Source organism: Nanorana parkeri, unplaced genomic scaffold (genome assembly GCF_000935625.1).
Source record: "Nanorana parkeri isolate BGI_ZX_2015 unplaced genomic scaffold, ASM93562v1 scaffold1534, whole genome shotgun sequence".
NCBI lineage: Eukaryota > Metazoa > Chordata > Amphibia > Anura > Dicroglossidae > Nanorana > Nanorana parkeri.
The window spans coordinates 307669-322261 of NW_017307802.1; the positions used below are offsets into that span (position 1 = coordinate 307669).

Consider the following 14593-nt stretch of genomic DNA (forward strand, 5'->3'; position numbering starts at 1 on the left):
TCTTGCACCTGTGTCTGACCACTATTTTTACAGAGTCAGATACAAATAGATTAGAAAGTGTTTGATTATTGAAATAGAAAAAAAATATTTATTTAATGTGCAAATTGTTTTTATTTCTCTTTGTCTTAATAGAAATCATGCGTTCCAATGGGTTTTGTTTAGCCAATACAGAAACGATAGTCTTTGACCACAGCATTCCCCATGCAAAGGATCCTGACTTGGATGTAGATTCAACAGATCACTTGTGAGTATCTTGTTCATATTGCAGTAAAATTTATTCCAAGTTTTGCCTACTTGCCAGGATATCTTCTTACCAGACAAGCTCTTAGCAGTGATCTTACCTTGTCATCTTACTTCCCAGGATATGGAAAGAAGCAATTCACCACATAGCATTTAACTATATTAAAATGTCAACATGTGGCCATAAATAAAGCATCTCAGCCCAGTTTAGTCATTGTGTAAGGTACCTGAGGAAGGTAGAGCCCAAAGTGGAGTGAGGCTGAGGATAAGGCTGGGGGGTGTCAGCAACAGACAGGCAATGAGGTAAAAAATCAGAATCCAGGAGAGAAACAGGCTGAGGTCTAACATGAACAGGCAGCAAGGTACAAAAGCAGCAGGCAGAAGGGTAGTCGGAAAACAGGCCAAAGTCAAAGATATCCAGCGGTTAATTCAGCAGCATCACACTCAGGAAACAAACCCAAATAAACAGGCTCAGAGCACAGGAAGTGATCAGTATTTAACCCCTTCATGACTGGAAACGTACACTGTATGTCTCCATCATGAAGTGCCAAAAACAGCAGAACGGTGTGCAAACCACTCCTACTATTTCAGTTTTTGACAGCTCTGTAGAGATCAGGACTTCCCGATGTTTACGGGCTGTTTTGTTACAATACATTCTTCAGCACAGAAATATGTAACAATATATTTCTTTGCTGAAACAATGTTTCAAGGCTTCTGATGAAGGATCAGCTTGTTCACACCACTTATTGCTGCTGGATTTATACGGGATTTATATAGCGCCAGCAGTTTGCATAGTGCTTTACAATAAAAGGAAGACATTACAATACAATTCAAGACAAGATGGTAAGGAGGGCCCTGTATTGCATCCTGCGTTCTGGGGTGGGAGGGGGCATGGTGGTACATTGAAGTCAATGGCACTGCAGCCACGCCCCCTGCCCGCAGTGTGATCGCCCGCACCAGAATGCGTGGCACATCAATGCCTGCATTCTGGTCCAGTGCAATCAAAAAGAATGCTGCATGCACTATTTTTTCTGATTGCACTGGACTGGAACGCAGGCATTAAAGTGCCACGTGTTCTGATGTGGGCGATCGCACTGCGGGCGGGGGAGGGGAATGCACCGCCATGACCCCTCCTGGCCCAGAACACAGGGAGCCAGCCTGGTTGCGATACAGTGCATTCTAGCAGCGAATCATGGTGTGAACAAACCCTTACTGAGATCTGATCCTCACATGCTGTCAGGTTCAGTCTCTAAGGTTATTATTAGCTGTTCTTACGTTTGGAGCAGCCTAATAATAACCAAAAATTTAGAAAAAAAATTATTATGAAGCAGTTATTGTGACTGATTAATATGATGACAAAAAAGTGTAAAGTGTAAAACAAATTAAGAAAAAAATAATATTTTTATACTATAATTATTATTTAAAAAATTAACCCTTAACAATGAAAATTTGCACCTGAGCTGCAGATTTGTTTTCACCCTCAAGGGTTAATTTGTTTATTTAACCCCCTCATGACAGCATGGTTCAAAATATGTTGCTGTCCCTAAGTGTGACAGAGAAAAAAAATTAAATGTTAGATTTAAGTTTTTGGCTGAAAAGTAAAGAAAAATGTCTGAAATCCTAGGCATGTGAGGTGTTTCCAAATAAAGGACAAATAAATGAATTTATTTTAATGCATTTTTTTAGCTGTGCTATTTTTCTAAAAAATAATAATCAAAACTGGGGAAAAGGTGTTTTCTTTATTTGTTGTCCTTTTTTTAATATATGTTATTCATACTAAGTGAGGCATTAGGCACACATAAATATATAGCCCTATCTGTCCTCTAAAAAACAATATATGATATGTGTGGGTGCACTTAGTAAGAAAGTATATTACTGCCGTGGATGAATCACACAGCAAAAATTTAAAAAGTGCGTCAGTCAGTAACGAACGGAAACTGAAAAAAGATCAGTCATGAAGGGGTTAAAGGCTGAGATAAATGTGGAATGACTGCAGCTGGCAAGCAGGTGGAGCTAGAGAGTCCAGAGGAAAAGCTCCTGAATAGAAACCTGAGTCCTCCTGGTGGTTGAAAGGCAATGCATCAGTACTTTTACCCCAGACCCAGGTGACCCAAACCTACAAAACAGGTGCTGGGCTGACAAGCACCTGACACATTTTCTTTTTTAGAAATGATTCTAGACATCTTGAGTACTTTTCATTTATGTTTTAAGGGGAGTGGTTCATACATATTTTCTTTTTTTATTTATATTCAGGACTATACAAATTGGATTTTTGCACTTAAAATTCAAACCATGAAATAATTTTTTAGAAGTTTATTATTAAGGGACACAGGATTCAGTTATAATTAGGAAGGAAGTAGCCCCTGGGCCTTAATACCACCTTGTCCTTATGTAAGACCAGAAAGGTTCAGCACAAAGCCACCAGTTGGCACACACTTTGCACAGTTGGTGGTGACAAAAAAAAATTGCAACCTTGGAAACGATAATGGAAAGAGGAAAATCCCTTATAGGTTCAAAGGGTGTTTTTGAAGAGCCCAGAGAACCAGATTCAAATCCTAAGGAGCCATAAGTAGACACACAGAGGGAGCTACATGAAACATCCTGTAAAGGTCTATTGGGAGGTTAGGCCTCTCTGGAATAAAACTGAAAGAGCTAAGATCTAGCCTTTGATAGTACTTAGTGCCAATTGTTAATCCAAGCCTGATTGTTTCTGGCATGAAAAATGTATTTCCTATCACGAAGTGAGGTATGACTTGGATTTGCAATGGTAGATCGTCTACGAAGTGGACTCTCTGGCTTTAACATCATGGAAATCACTGGGTAAAATTGACCCCTGACCCTCAGGACCTAACAGCCATGCCATTAAAGCCATCAACCATGCATCAGGATGGTAAACCTGTCCTTAGGAGTGAAGATCCAGTCAATTTGAAGAGTTTGAGTCTGGGAGAGTTTGAAGTTTTTCTGGTGGAATGAAAACTCTGGCTTGAGCGGTGTCCAGGAGCAGTCCCACATATTAATAAAAGTTCAGGTTCCGACCTGTGCCAAGTGCTTCTACAACAGGAATTTATCCAGAAACTCCACAATAGAGATGCCCTAGAAGTGCAATAAGGCAAGCACAGGGGATAGAACCTTAGTAAATATGCAAGGTGCAAAAGAAAGACCAAATGGCAGGGCCACAAACAGAAAATGCTGAGGACCCACAGCAAAGCAAAGTAGTATTGGAAAAATAGGGACATGCAAGTATGTCTCCTTGGTGTCTGCAGAAGCCAGGAAGTATTTCTGATGAATGGAGACAAGGTAGATTCCATATGGAATATTCGGGACCGAATGAAGACATTCAGGGCCATGAGATCCAAGATTGGGTCAATGCCATCTTTTGGCTTTGGAGCTGTACAATTGTTGGACTAAAATTCTTGAAACCTTTCAAATACAGGAACTAGGGCAATAACCCTTGCTTCAGCAGACCCACAATAGCTACATGGAGGCCTGCTAATCTTAATGGTGATACAGGAAGATAGGGAGCAAAACTCTAGTTTGTAGCTAGTCAAAACAAACATCTGGAATGCTGTCTGTTCCAGTGTCCACAAAGGCTAACAGATGTCCCCCACTTTGGAAAGTGGGTGTTGCCCCTTATACCAACAAGGTCTTGTCTGCAGGTTTGGGGGCCCATGGCTTGTGGAGAGACTCGTTGCTGACTTTGACTGCCTGACTACCCTCTGCTTGTCACCTGCCAAGAGCCCTTCTTGTACATGGCTACTCTCTGCTAGCTGCCTGCCTTGACCTCTGCTTAGATCTGACTTTTCTCTAATCTCTTACCTTGCTCACTGTCTCCACATTGTAGCTCCTCTTTTCCTTCTGCCCCCTGATTTACAACGTGTAGTAGTGGGAATTTGCTACAAGTTTTCTTCTGTGGAGAAATAAATGAGGGCAAGAAGCTCTTAAACGCACCGACATCTGGACTGCCTTTCTGTGAGCTCTCTATTAAAAGTGGCAACGGTTGTTGTCCTGTGGAATTTAAAAGGGGCATTGCCCCATTGGTGGGCTTGTAAAAGCTGGTGTGTATATCCACTAGAGAGACTCAGTAAGTACTGTGATCTTGCTGATAACAGACCGCATTGTCCTGCAGTGTAAATACTTTTGGTGAATCTGCAGTATGGAGGACTTAATAAAGGCATTGCTACAGTCTAATGCTGCTCAGCAACAAACTCATCAGCAAAACCTAGCAAAGCAGCAAAAGATCCTGACATGGCAGCAAGAAACCAATAGATTGTTTGCTGCCCAGCAGCAACAGGCTGATGCAACTCAGCAAGAAACTACAAGACTGTTGGAGGGTCAGGTGACTGCTTAGGCTCATTCAAAAATGAGGGACGGACAGACTGTAAATCAGGTGGCACAACAGATTATGGTCCAGGGTCCGGAAGGCGTTGTTGTTACCCAAGGTCATCCTTGTGCAGAAAGGCTCCATTCACATATTCGTATGTGCGGAAAAACACTAAACACAAAAACGAATGCATTTCAATGTATCTGGTTCACACCTGCGTGATGTGCGCACGGTACAAAAATGCTCATGATGCAAAAAAGTCCAAGCTCGATATTCTGGGTGTTCCGCGCATTCTGGCTATAGTAGTAGTAGCATTCCGCGTGTATGTTAAAAGTTGCGGCAAACGCTATGTGTGAATAGCGCCTAAGAGTAAGCCACTACTTGCAGAAAATTGTACAGACGATTGTGCAGCACTATCCTTAAAGCATTTTTGATTACATTGTGGGATGCTGATGTCTGAGTATAGCCGGTTTTATTTGTCAGATCCTGTGCACAGGCTTAGCGTACTATGCTTGTACAATTAATATCTGTTCATTAAATTTAAAATACAGAAAGCACTATGTACTGTCTTGAGTTTATTTTCTTGGATAAACATACCTGGGATAAGCTGTGCCCTCTGATTCAAGATTTAACCCCTTAGTGGGCAATATGATTTGCAACCTTTTTTGCACTATAAGGTCCATGTAAGGCGGTGAGTTCTAGCTCACAAAGGTGTTTTGGAAGTGGCACTTCAGGTGTGTGTGGTCAGTATGCCACTGGGCCTGTTGGCATTCCTGGATGCAGGAACTTATTCATCTTATAAAAATGTGCAGCAGGTCATAATGGACCATTTTCCGTGGACCTTGCCATAAACCCTAAAGGTGTAAGTGAAACAGGTAGAAACAAAGTTGGCAGACCAACTGGTGGATCTAAAAGCAGTATCTGGTCGCTGAGGATTTCAGTGTAAGCTCTACACCTGTGCGATGGAAGCTACCTCTTACTCCAGTAACTGGTCTCCAGGGACAAACAGGACCATAAAATGAGTGAAATTGAGATGTAATAGGTTCAGCTATGTTGCTGCAGAATGTCTTCTGTCCTAGGTCCCTATGGAATGTGACATCTCCATGCAAATGTTCCTGATTGCTCAACGAGACTCCAGCAGCCAGGTTACCCTGGTACATACCCAGCTCATGGACCATGAACCATGAACCTTTGACCCAATGCTAGGTTGGAGTTCTGTGTCTACACAGTGATTGTAAAAAGTACATCACTGCCACAGAACCATTAAAACCAGTTAAGGATCTGCCTGCTATGAAGTAGCAGTATCCCCTGTACTGTTGCACAGTGTGATCTTGCGAAGAGAGTTTCCAGGAACTCTGCAGTAAGCAGGAAAAGGCCCCCAACCTTTCCCAAACCTGAAAAGGCCCCTAACCTTTCACAAACCGGAAAATACTATGGAGTTCCGGACTCCTCCTTATTTTGCAATTTAAAACCAGTTAAGGATCTGCCTGCTGTTGCACAGTGTGATCTTGCGAAGAGAGTTTCCAGGAACTCTGCAGTAAGCAGGAAAAGGCCCCCAACCTTTCCCAAACCTGAAAAGGCCCCTAACCTTTCACAAACCGGAAAATACTATGGAGTTCCGGACTCCTCCTTATTTTGCACCAGGAGGAGTAAATAGAATGTATCCATTTGAAATGCACGTTTTGACCTACATAGAGGTAAGTGGTCAAATTCATTTGGTGAGTGCTTATCCCTTAAAGTTTTGCAAATATAAAATAGGTGTTATCCATTTAAGGGTTTTTCACAACATTTGCTTTTCAAAACCTTTTCTCCATTTTCATTATAACATTGGCATGCTGGATCTATTTATTCTTCATTTCATTTTGCTCTGTTTTGAAATGGAACTGTGATTGGCTATTGTTCAACCTATAGTTTATGTGAGACAATAGTATTCTATGTGACAGACTATATGTAATGCTATATTGTCCTACTGGTTTAGTTGCATGTTCTGAATAATAACAGCTTTCAGTATGTGTATGTGTTTTGCATCTGGTCCACCTCGGTCGATGAGTTCACTAGATCATTGCTATCTGAATATTATTCCTCACATCTGGCTGCTGTCTTATTACAATGAAGTGAAGTGATTAACTGTTGTCAGTGCTGAACTGGCTAGTCAGACTACAAAGCAGGGTTATGGACTTTTCACAGCAAGATACGTAGCATTGGTCTATGGCAGTTATCCTGCAGCTTTGAATCAGGTCACCTTTGTGATGCATCAGAATGTTCCGTAAATGTTACATGACTCCTTGATATCTTGCTGATCACTTCTGCCCTGACCACGCTGGGCTCTTGTAAGGGGTGCTGTGCGGGTACTTAGAAGTAGAACTGTTAGGAATTTGTTTACTTGGCTTTGGTACAAACGTAAACCATTTGATAATGTAGCTTTGGTGCCAAAATGTCTGCAGCATGCTGCTCAATTACACATTTTGGCACTTGAACGGATGAACAAAATTATTTCCTAATTCACTTTGTTGTTGTGGCACTACAGCATTTATTATTTAAGCTCACATATCATAGCTGAAATAAAGATGGCTCCTATTCTTTTAAGATCATGTACTTTCTTACAAGCCTTTTATGTTGTTACTGAAGCTATCACTTGATGTGATGTGGCAGGATAAGTAAATGTTTATATTTTGGGAATGTATATCTACTATAATATTGCAGCCTGAGAAAAATCTAGAATGTAATAAATATATATGTTAATTCCAGTATATAGCATAAAACCCTAATGGCAAGAGCCATTGCACTAAAATATTTATTTTTATTATTATTATACAGGATTTATATAGCACCAATAGTTTGTGCAGCGCTTTACAATACAAGGTAGACATGACACTTACAATACAAGACAAGATGGTAAGGAGAGCCCTGCAAGTGAGGGCTTATAATATAATAGGGAGTGACAAGTGGTACATGAACAGGTAGCTGTGTGGGGATGAATTGTTTGAGAATGTTATTGTTCAGTGGTTAGTTTGAGGTGGGATAGCCTTCCCTGAAGAGATGAGTCTTAAGGGATTGCCTAAAGGCAGTCAGAGTGGGAGATAGATGGACAGGTTTGGGTAGAGAGTTCCATAGGATGGGAGAGTCTCTAGAGAAGTCCTGGAGGCAAGCATGGGAGGAGTTGACGAGGGAGCTAGAAAGCAGGAGGTCTTTGGTAGATCGGAGGGGACAGTTAGGGTAATACTTTGAGACAAGGTTGGAGATGTAACCTGGGGCTGAGTTGTGAATGGCTTTGTAAGTGGTTGTTAATATTTTGAATTTTATCCTTTGGGTGAGTGGAAGCCAGTGCAGGGATTGACAGAGGGGGGTTGCAGACACTGAGCGGTTGGTTAGGTGGATGAGTCTAGCAGCTGCATTCATGATAGACTGAAGGGGGCATAGCCTGTGTAGAGGTAGGCCAGTGAGGAGGGAGTTGCAATAGTGAAGATGAGAGATAACAAGTGAATGAATTAGTAATTTAGTGGTTTTATTGGTGAGGAAGGGGCGTATTTTGGAGATGTTGTGGAGGTGAAGGTGGCATGATTTGGATAGGGATTGGATGTGGGGCAGAAAGGTGAGGTCTGAGTCAAGGATGACACCTTGGCATGGGGGGAGGGTTTGAGAGTTGTGTTATCAATGTCAAGGGAAAAATTGAGTACACGGGCAGGAGGAAGTATCATTAGCTCAGTTTTTTTACAGATTGAGTTTTAAGAAGTGTTGTGACATCCAGACCAATATGTCAGTTAGTAGATTAGTGACACGCAAGGACACTGAGGGAGTGAGTTGCGGAGTAGAAAGATATATTTCAGTGTCAGCGGCATAGAGATGGTATTGGAAGCCATGTGAGGTTATTAACTGACCAAGGGAGGAGGTGTAGATAGAGAAGTGAAGGGTTCCAAGGACAGAGCCTTGGGGAACCCCTACAGAAAGAAGAGGGGAGGAGTTAGATTTATAGGTGACACTAAAGGAGTGCTTTGATAGGTAGGAGGAGAACCATGAGAGAGCAGAGTCTTGTAGGCCAAGCGAGTGGAGTTTTTTGAGGAGGAGCAGGTGGTCAACAGTGTCAAAAGCAGTAGAAAGGTCTAATAGCAAGAGTAAGGCGTAGTGGACATTGGTTTTAGCAGCTAGTAAGTCATTGGTGAGTTTCAGGAGGGCAGTTTCAGTGGAGTGTAGGGGGTGAAAGCCAGACTTTAAGGGGTCCAGAAGATAGTTATTAGCGAGGTCGCAGCTCAGACGGTTGTAGATAAGGTGTTTAACCAATAAAGGTGATCTGGAGTCTATTTTACAGCTGAATTGTTTCCCCACTTTGGCACATTAAAGGCAAAGAGCAGTGTGGAATCTGCAATAATCCTTAATAGCCAATACAAATTAATAATTTTTCATTTTACTGAAATTGAAGTAGTTACTGCATCTGCAATGTTAGTATTGCTCAAGCAGTATTTATTTCAATAATGAGATGTGGATCCTAATTCATGCAATTAGCACAATGGTAGAAGACATCATTCAGAATTGTGCCCCAGGAGGCACAAAGGAGCAAAACTCTCCTGGATGAATACATACATATGGAAAAACATTAGTAATCATTTAACTTGTCAGTTCATATTTTAGTTATTTTTGGATTGTGGAGTATGGAATCAGGCCCTTCCTGCTTATGTGCCTTGGATACTCCTACAAGTGAGATATCCTTTCCATAGCCTGGGACTGTTCCTCTTCACCTGGGAGTTTAGGTGTTCCTGCCCACTTTGCATCCTGTTACATTCTCTATAATAGTAGAAAATAAATAAGGAATCCAGCAGGGAGAGTGGGGGCCCACACAGGTGTTTAGACCCAGGAACAGGAATCTTACCAAAGAGCCCCTATGAGTTCATTGAAACTGTCAGGTATCTTGATACTTTAGCATCCTCCAATAACGTAAAGTGATATTAAAGCTTACATTTGTTTAGCTATTTCTAGTTTTTCATTCCTCCTGAATGAACTAGTACCCACAGCACTGGCCCCCCCTTATGGTTCAAGGGTGGCACAGTGGGTTTGCAGGGTCCTATGGAACCACTAACTTGTGCACACCTTTCTATGAAACTACAGACTGGCATAAGGACGCAGCATGAGACCATTAGACATGCTTTCAAAGTGATTGAAAGCGGGTTCAGATATGCACAGTGGCGCTATGAATTATGGGACATGTAGTCCCATTAGGGGGATCTGATAGTTTTAGATGAAATAATAAGTGCACACTTCCCGACTGGGAGTTCAGGGAAGCTGCACACAGGAACCAAAGGTGCAACTAAATATTGTATATAAAAGTAAGAGTCTCTGGGCTTTTCTTGAAGGAAACCTATATGGTGTAGTGCTGAATGTGTCTATAACAATTTAATAATAAAAAAACAAGTCTTTACGAAACCCTTGAACAACAGTAAATGTCTAACATTCTTGACCGTTGACAAATTGCATCCAGAGCTATTCATCATCATGAGTACCATCACAGCCTATACTGTTGTGGAAAAAAGGTATAAAAGTAATTTGTAGTAAGTGAAAAAACAAGTAAGTATATAGCCACCTTTAAACCCAGCTCATCTAAAGAACTGATGAAAACAGAATTCAGAAGCCAAAAAAGTTTCCTGAAGTGCCAGAGAGGAAAATCTTCACAAATTGCCAGTCTACTAGAAGAATCTAATCTTATCTGCACCAGTCAACCTCAGCTTTGTTCAGATTGCTTCTTTGATCCCAAACTCTTTATCTGCAGACATGCTCAGAAATTTATTAGCAGGTTTTGAGCTGTAGATGTCAAAGTGCTGATGAGCACAGATTGCAGAAAACTGATTGCCTTGCTGCTCACAGATTATAAGAAACAGGTCTCTAAAATTTGGATGGCAGCACATTATGCGTTTTCCGAAAGCAGAGAAAGCTGCAGCTTTTTAAAATATAAGAGAAAGCTTTCTGCAGGGTGCAGCTCAGCAGCTTATAGGGACATTTCAGATTAACCTTTGTATTCAAAATGTAAAAACAAATGGCAAAACTACCAGTTCTAAGCTGGAAACAGATTGCAAAAGGCCTCCTACAGCTACACGGTCATACATACCAATTTATCGTTATTTGTGAGTCATCATTTTTGTTGATATTAAATAGGCATAGGTACAATAATAAAGGAGCATAAAGAGAATAACAGAAAATCTGACCTTGCAATTGTATTTTATGAATAACAAGTTACAAAAGAAGAACAATACAATGAAATAGAATATAGAGAACGGGGGAAACTTGGATCTATTTATTACCAACCTTAAATGTAAAAACAAAACTTAAAAGTTGCCTAAATAGAGAATCACAAGGGAGTTTGATAAACAATTTATAGTTGTAATGAAATCACATGAGAATACCTAAAAAGTACAAACTAAATAAGGGAGATGAGTATTATTAAGTACCTGTAACTTTCACAGCTGAGTCACCTAACTACCATCATGTATGTTGCTTTTTATCCCATGTTTCTGTGTGATGTAGAAACTGAGATACAGACTTTGACAGTTCTCTTCATTCCCGACCACAATCTGCAAAGAAGATGGTCTCTTGATTGACAGTTTTTTTATCTCACTGTCCCAGTACATTCCAAACACAAGCAAAGTCAAAGGAATACAAAGGGAGGGTGCACACTCTCACAGTTATCACCACAGACACTAAGACTGGAAGGGGAGCCTTGTTTTGTGTTGGGAAAGTGCAGAGAAAGTAAAAGATAAAAGCTGTCAATCAATAGTCCATCTCCTTTGCAGAGCGTGGTTGGGAATAAAGAGGAGTGAGCTGTCAAAGTCTGTGGGGGTGATTTACTAACCTAAACACACGCACGCACCAGGTGTGTGTGATTTTCACACAGCAAAACGTATTTATCAACCAAAAAGTCTCTAAAAGCATATTTCCACTAATGCCATATATGGAAAAATCATGCACATGATGCATATATAATGCTGCTTCACAGTTTAGACAAAAATGGTTAGCTAATGCATTTACATTCCTGCATTCATCAACGCAAGCAACATAACGTAGAGCTAATTTACACAACATCACCTTGCAATTCATTGCAGGGCTTTGCACAACACACCTGCTGGGTGTGTACACACTACAAAGGTGTTTCGATTCCTCCCATAGATCATGCTGGGAGGGAACACACTACAGAGGTGTATACACGTTCATGGTGTGTTTATAAGGTTAGTAAATCAACCCCTGTATCTCAGTTTCTACTGCACACAGAAGCATGGGATGAAAAGCAACATATACTGTGGGAGTTAGGTGACGGAGCTGTGAAAAATAATACAAGATGAGACTTCTTCTTTGGCTATCACTATAATCAAAACATAAATGTGTAGCGCTAATTGTAACCAGGAAGACATCATTTAAAGGAATATGACTGTTCAGCTACCCACTAGCTACATTACAAATGTCCCGGACTCTCTTGCTTGGTAATAAATATCCCAGGCATATTTCTCTCAGGGTGCAGTTCTTGTCCCTTGGATGGTCAGAATGATGGGTGCTGTAACCTTTAAGAGATTTTACTGCGCATGTGCATGGAGAAATAGGAAGGAGGGTGGAGGGAGCAAATTATACCTTCAGGTTCTCCTCAAAGCTCAGTCCTTGGTCTTCTGCATGTCTTTCTAACTTTCTGGGTCCCTTCTGATGGGGCTATACTGACTGGTCTCTTATACTTTAATTTAATTATTCCAGAAGGCTATGTCTAAACTGGCATTTTGAATTTAACCACTTGATGACAATCATCTTATTAGCAGCATATACACTGAGTGGCCAGATGACCACCTGACGTTTGTAGGCATATTAGCTATAATTTTTCGCTGAAGTTGCTAGAGGGCCAGACCATTATAAATAGGGAAGCAGGTTGTTTACCACGGCAGTAGAGGTGATTTTTTCTGAAGATATGGGTAAACAACGCAATTTTGAACGTGGGATGATTGTTGGCGCTCGGAGCCATGGAGGGAGTATCAGCAAAACAGCAGAATTCGTTAAATGTTCAAGAGCAGCCGCTGTTAAAGTGTTTAAAGACTGGACTGTCAGCCGAAAATCTGGGTCTGAACGTGCGAATTGTGGCCGTCAGCGACTAGTCAATGTTAGGGCAGAATGGAGAGTGGCAAGTCTGGTACAAGACAACAGAAGGGCAACAGTGCAGTGTCAGATTCCTCGCATCACCTTTCAACATCTTGTGGAGTCACGTGGCGGCCCAACGAAGTCATCTTGTGGAGTCATCTGGTGGCCCAACTAAGTACTGATGGGGTGGTCATAATAATCTTGCCACTCAGTGTAGATTTCAGTGCACATGCTGAACGCTTACCAATTGTTTTAAGTCATACTAAACCCCCACTATTTCAAATATTTCCCCTCACTTCTTGTCTTAGTGCCCACACAGGAAATTAAAGGTTCTAACTCTGCAAAAATAAAAAAAAGTTTTAGCTAGAGTTCCGCCTTAATTAGGTCAGTTGCCACTCCAGCTTCAATGATGGCAGCCAGTAGCAGATTGGGCACAGGTACTAATATTGTGCCCTTTTATATACTATAATGTGCCCTTATAGCCCCAGCCTTATCTGGAAAGAATAGATTCAGGCATCGGTGTGGTTAAGAACAGTGATGTGACATTTATAAAAAGCTAGATTTTATTTTTAAAAAATAGATCAAGGCAAGAAATTGATTTATATGTAGATTTCACATAAAAATAATATAAGTTAAAGTAATGCAAGTAGTTCATACTTATTTGCTTTGGATTTTGTTCTCATGACAACCTCTGTGATGACACAAGTCTGATATTTTTACCACTGCCCACATAGAGTCACTAAAATTATGTTCAATTCTCTGTTTCAAAGAAAAAAAATGAAAAAAAGGATTTTCAATTATCACAATCAATTGTCTGCGCTCTGGGTTCAGGGCTACAAGATGTTCTGCAAGTTATAGAAATAAATATTTGACAATAACATGTCAAAACAGTTCAATGTGGCAACAGTGACTAGAGGACTGTAGATGGAGTCAATTGGATTTTTTTTGTAGATGATAGACTTTACAATTCTGCATGATCCACAATTTGGTATTACTTAAAATGTGAATATTTCCCTTCCTGCAGTAGCTTCCTAACCCTGCTGCCATGGCCTTTCTTAGGTCTTTCTTGTTGCCAATGGTCCAACACTTCCTGATAGTGTCAAAACTTGCCGTTCCATCCCACCCTCCATACCTTCATACTGGCTATATCTCAAACCTTGTCTCAAAGTATCACCCTAACTGTCCCCTCCGCTCTTCAAAAGACCTTCTGCTTTCTAGCTCCCTCGTCAACTCCTCCCATGCTCGCCTCCAGGACTTCTCTAGAGTCTCTCCCATCCTCTAGAACTCTTTACCCCAACCTGTCCTTCTATCCCCCACTCTGACTGCCTTTAGGAGATCCCTTAAGACTCACCTCTTCAGGGAAGCCTATCCCACCTCAACCTAACCACTCAACCATCACATTCTCAAACAATTCATCCCCACACAGCTACCTCTTCATGTATCACTTCCCCACCCTTTTATATTGTAAGCCCTCAGGGGCAGGGCCCTCCTTACCATCTTGTCTTGAGATGTATTGTGATTGTAATGTCTTCCTTATATTGTAAAGCGCTGCGCAAACTGTTGGTGCTTTATAAATCCTGTATACTACTACTACTAATAATAAAACCGGTCCATTACTACCGTATGAAGGGTTGTCTCACTGGCTAATAGCAAAGTGCAGAAAGACTGGAATTGGAAGTGTTGGAGCTTAGGCTGCTTGAAAAGCACATAATTCAACCAAGGCAGCAGAATTTTGATGGTGGACTGAGCTCCATGGAAACATTGACAATAAAATGATGATGCTTTAATCTTTTTCCGCTGCAAGACCCATGTGTGTAAGCATAACAAGTTTGGATTTGGATGTTTTTTTTTTGGATGAGCAGTGGATATCCCTGGCATTATACATTATTTATTTATATTATTATACTGTGTATATACAGCATTTATGTGTATATA

The 14593-nt window shown here is 41.0% G+C and overlaps 1 protein-coding gene across 1 annotated transcript in view; it reads left to right on the forward strand.

Moving 5' to 3' along the window:
• PXDC1 (PX domain containing 1) overlaps positions 1 to 14593 on the forward strand; it is a 58040-nt gene that overhangs the window by 41470 nt on the left and 1977 nt on the right. The window contains exon 4 of the mRNA XM_018570452.1: positions 133 to 244. Within this exon, the coding sequence (XP_018425954.1) occupies positions 133 to 244 (112 nt within the window). The remainder of the gene's footprint in view (positions 1 to 132; positions 245 to 14593) is intronic.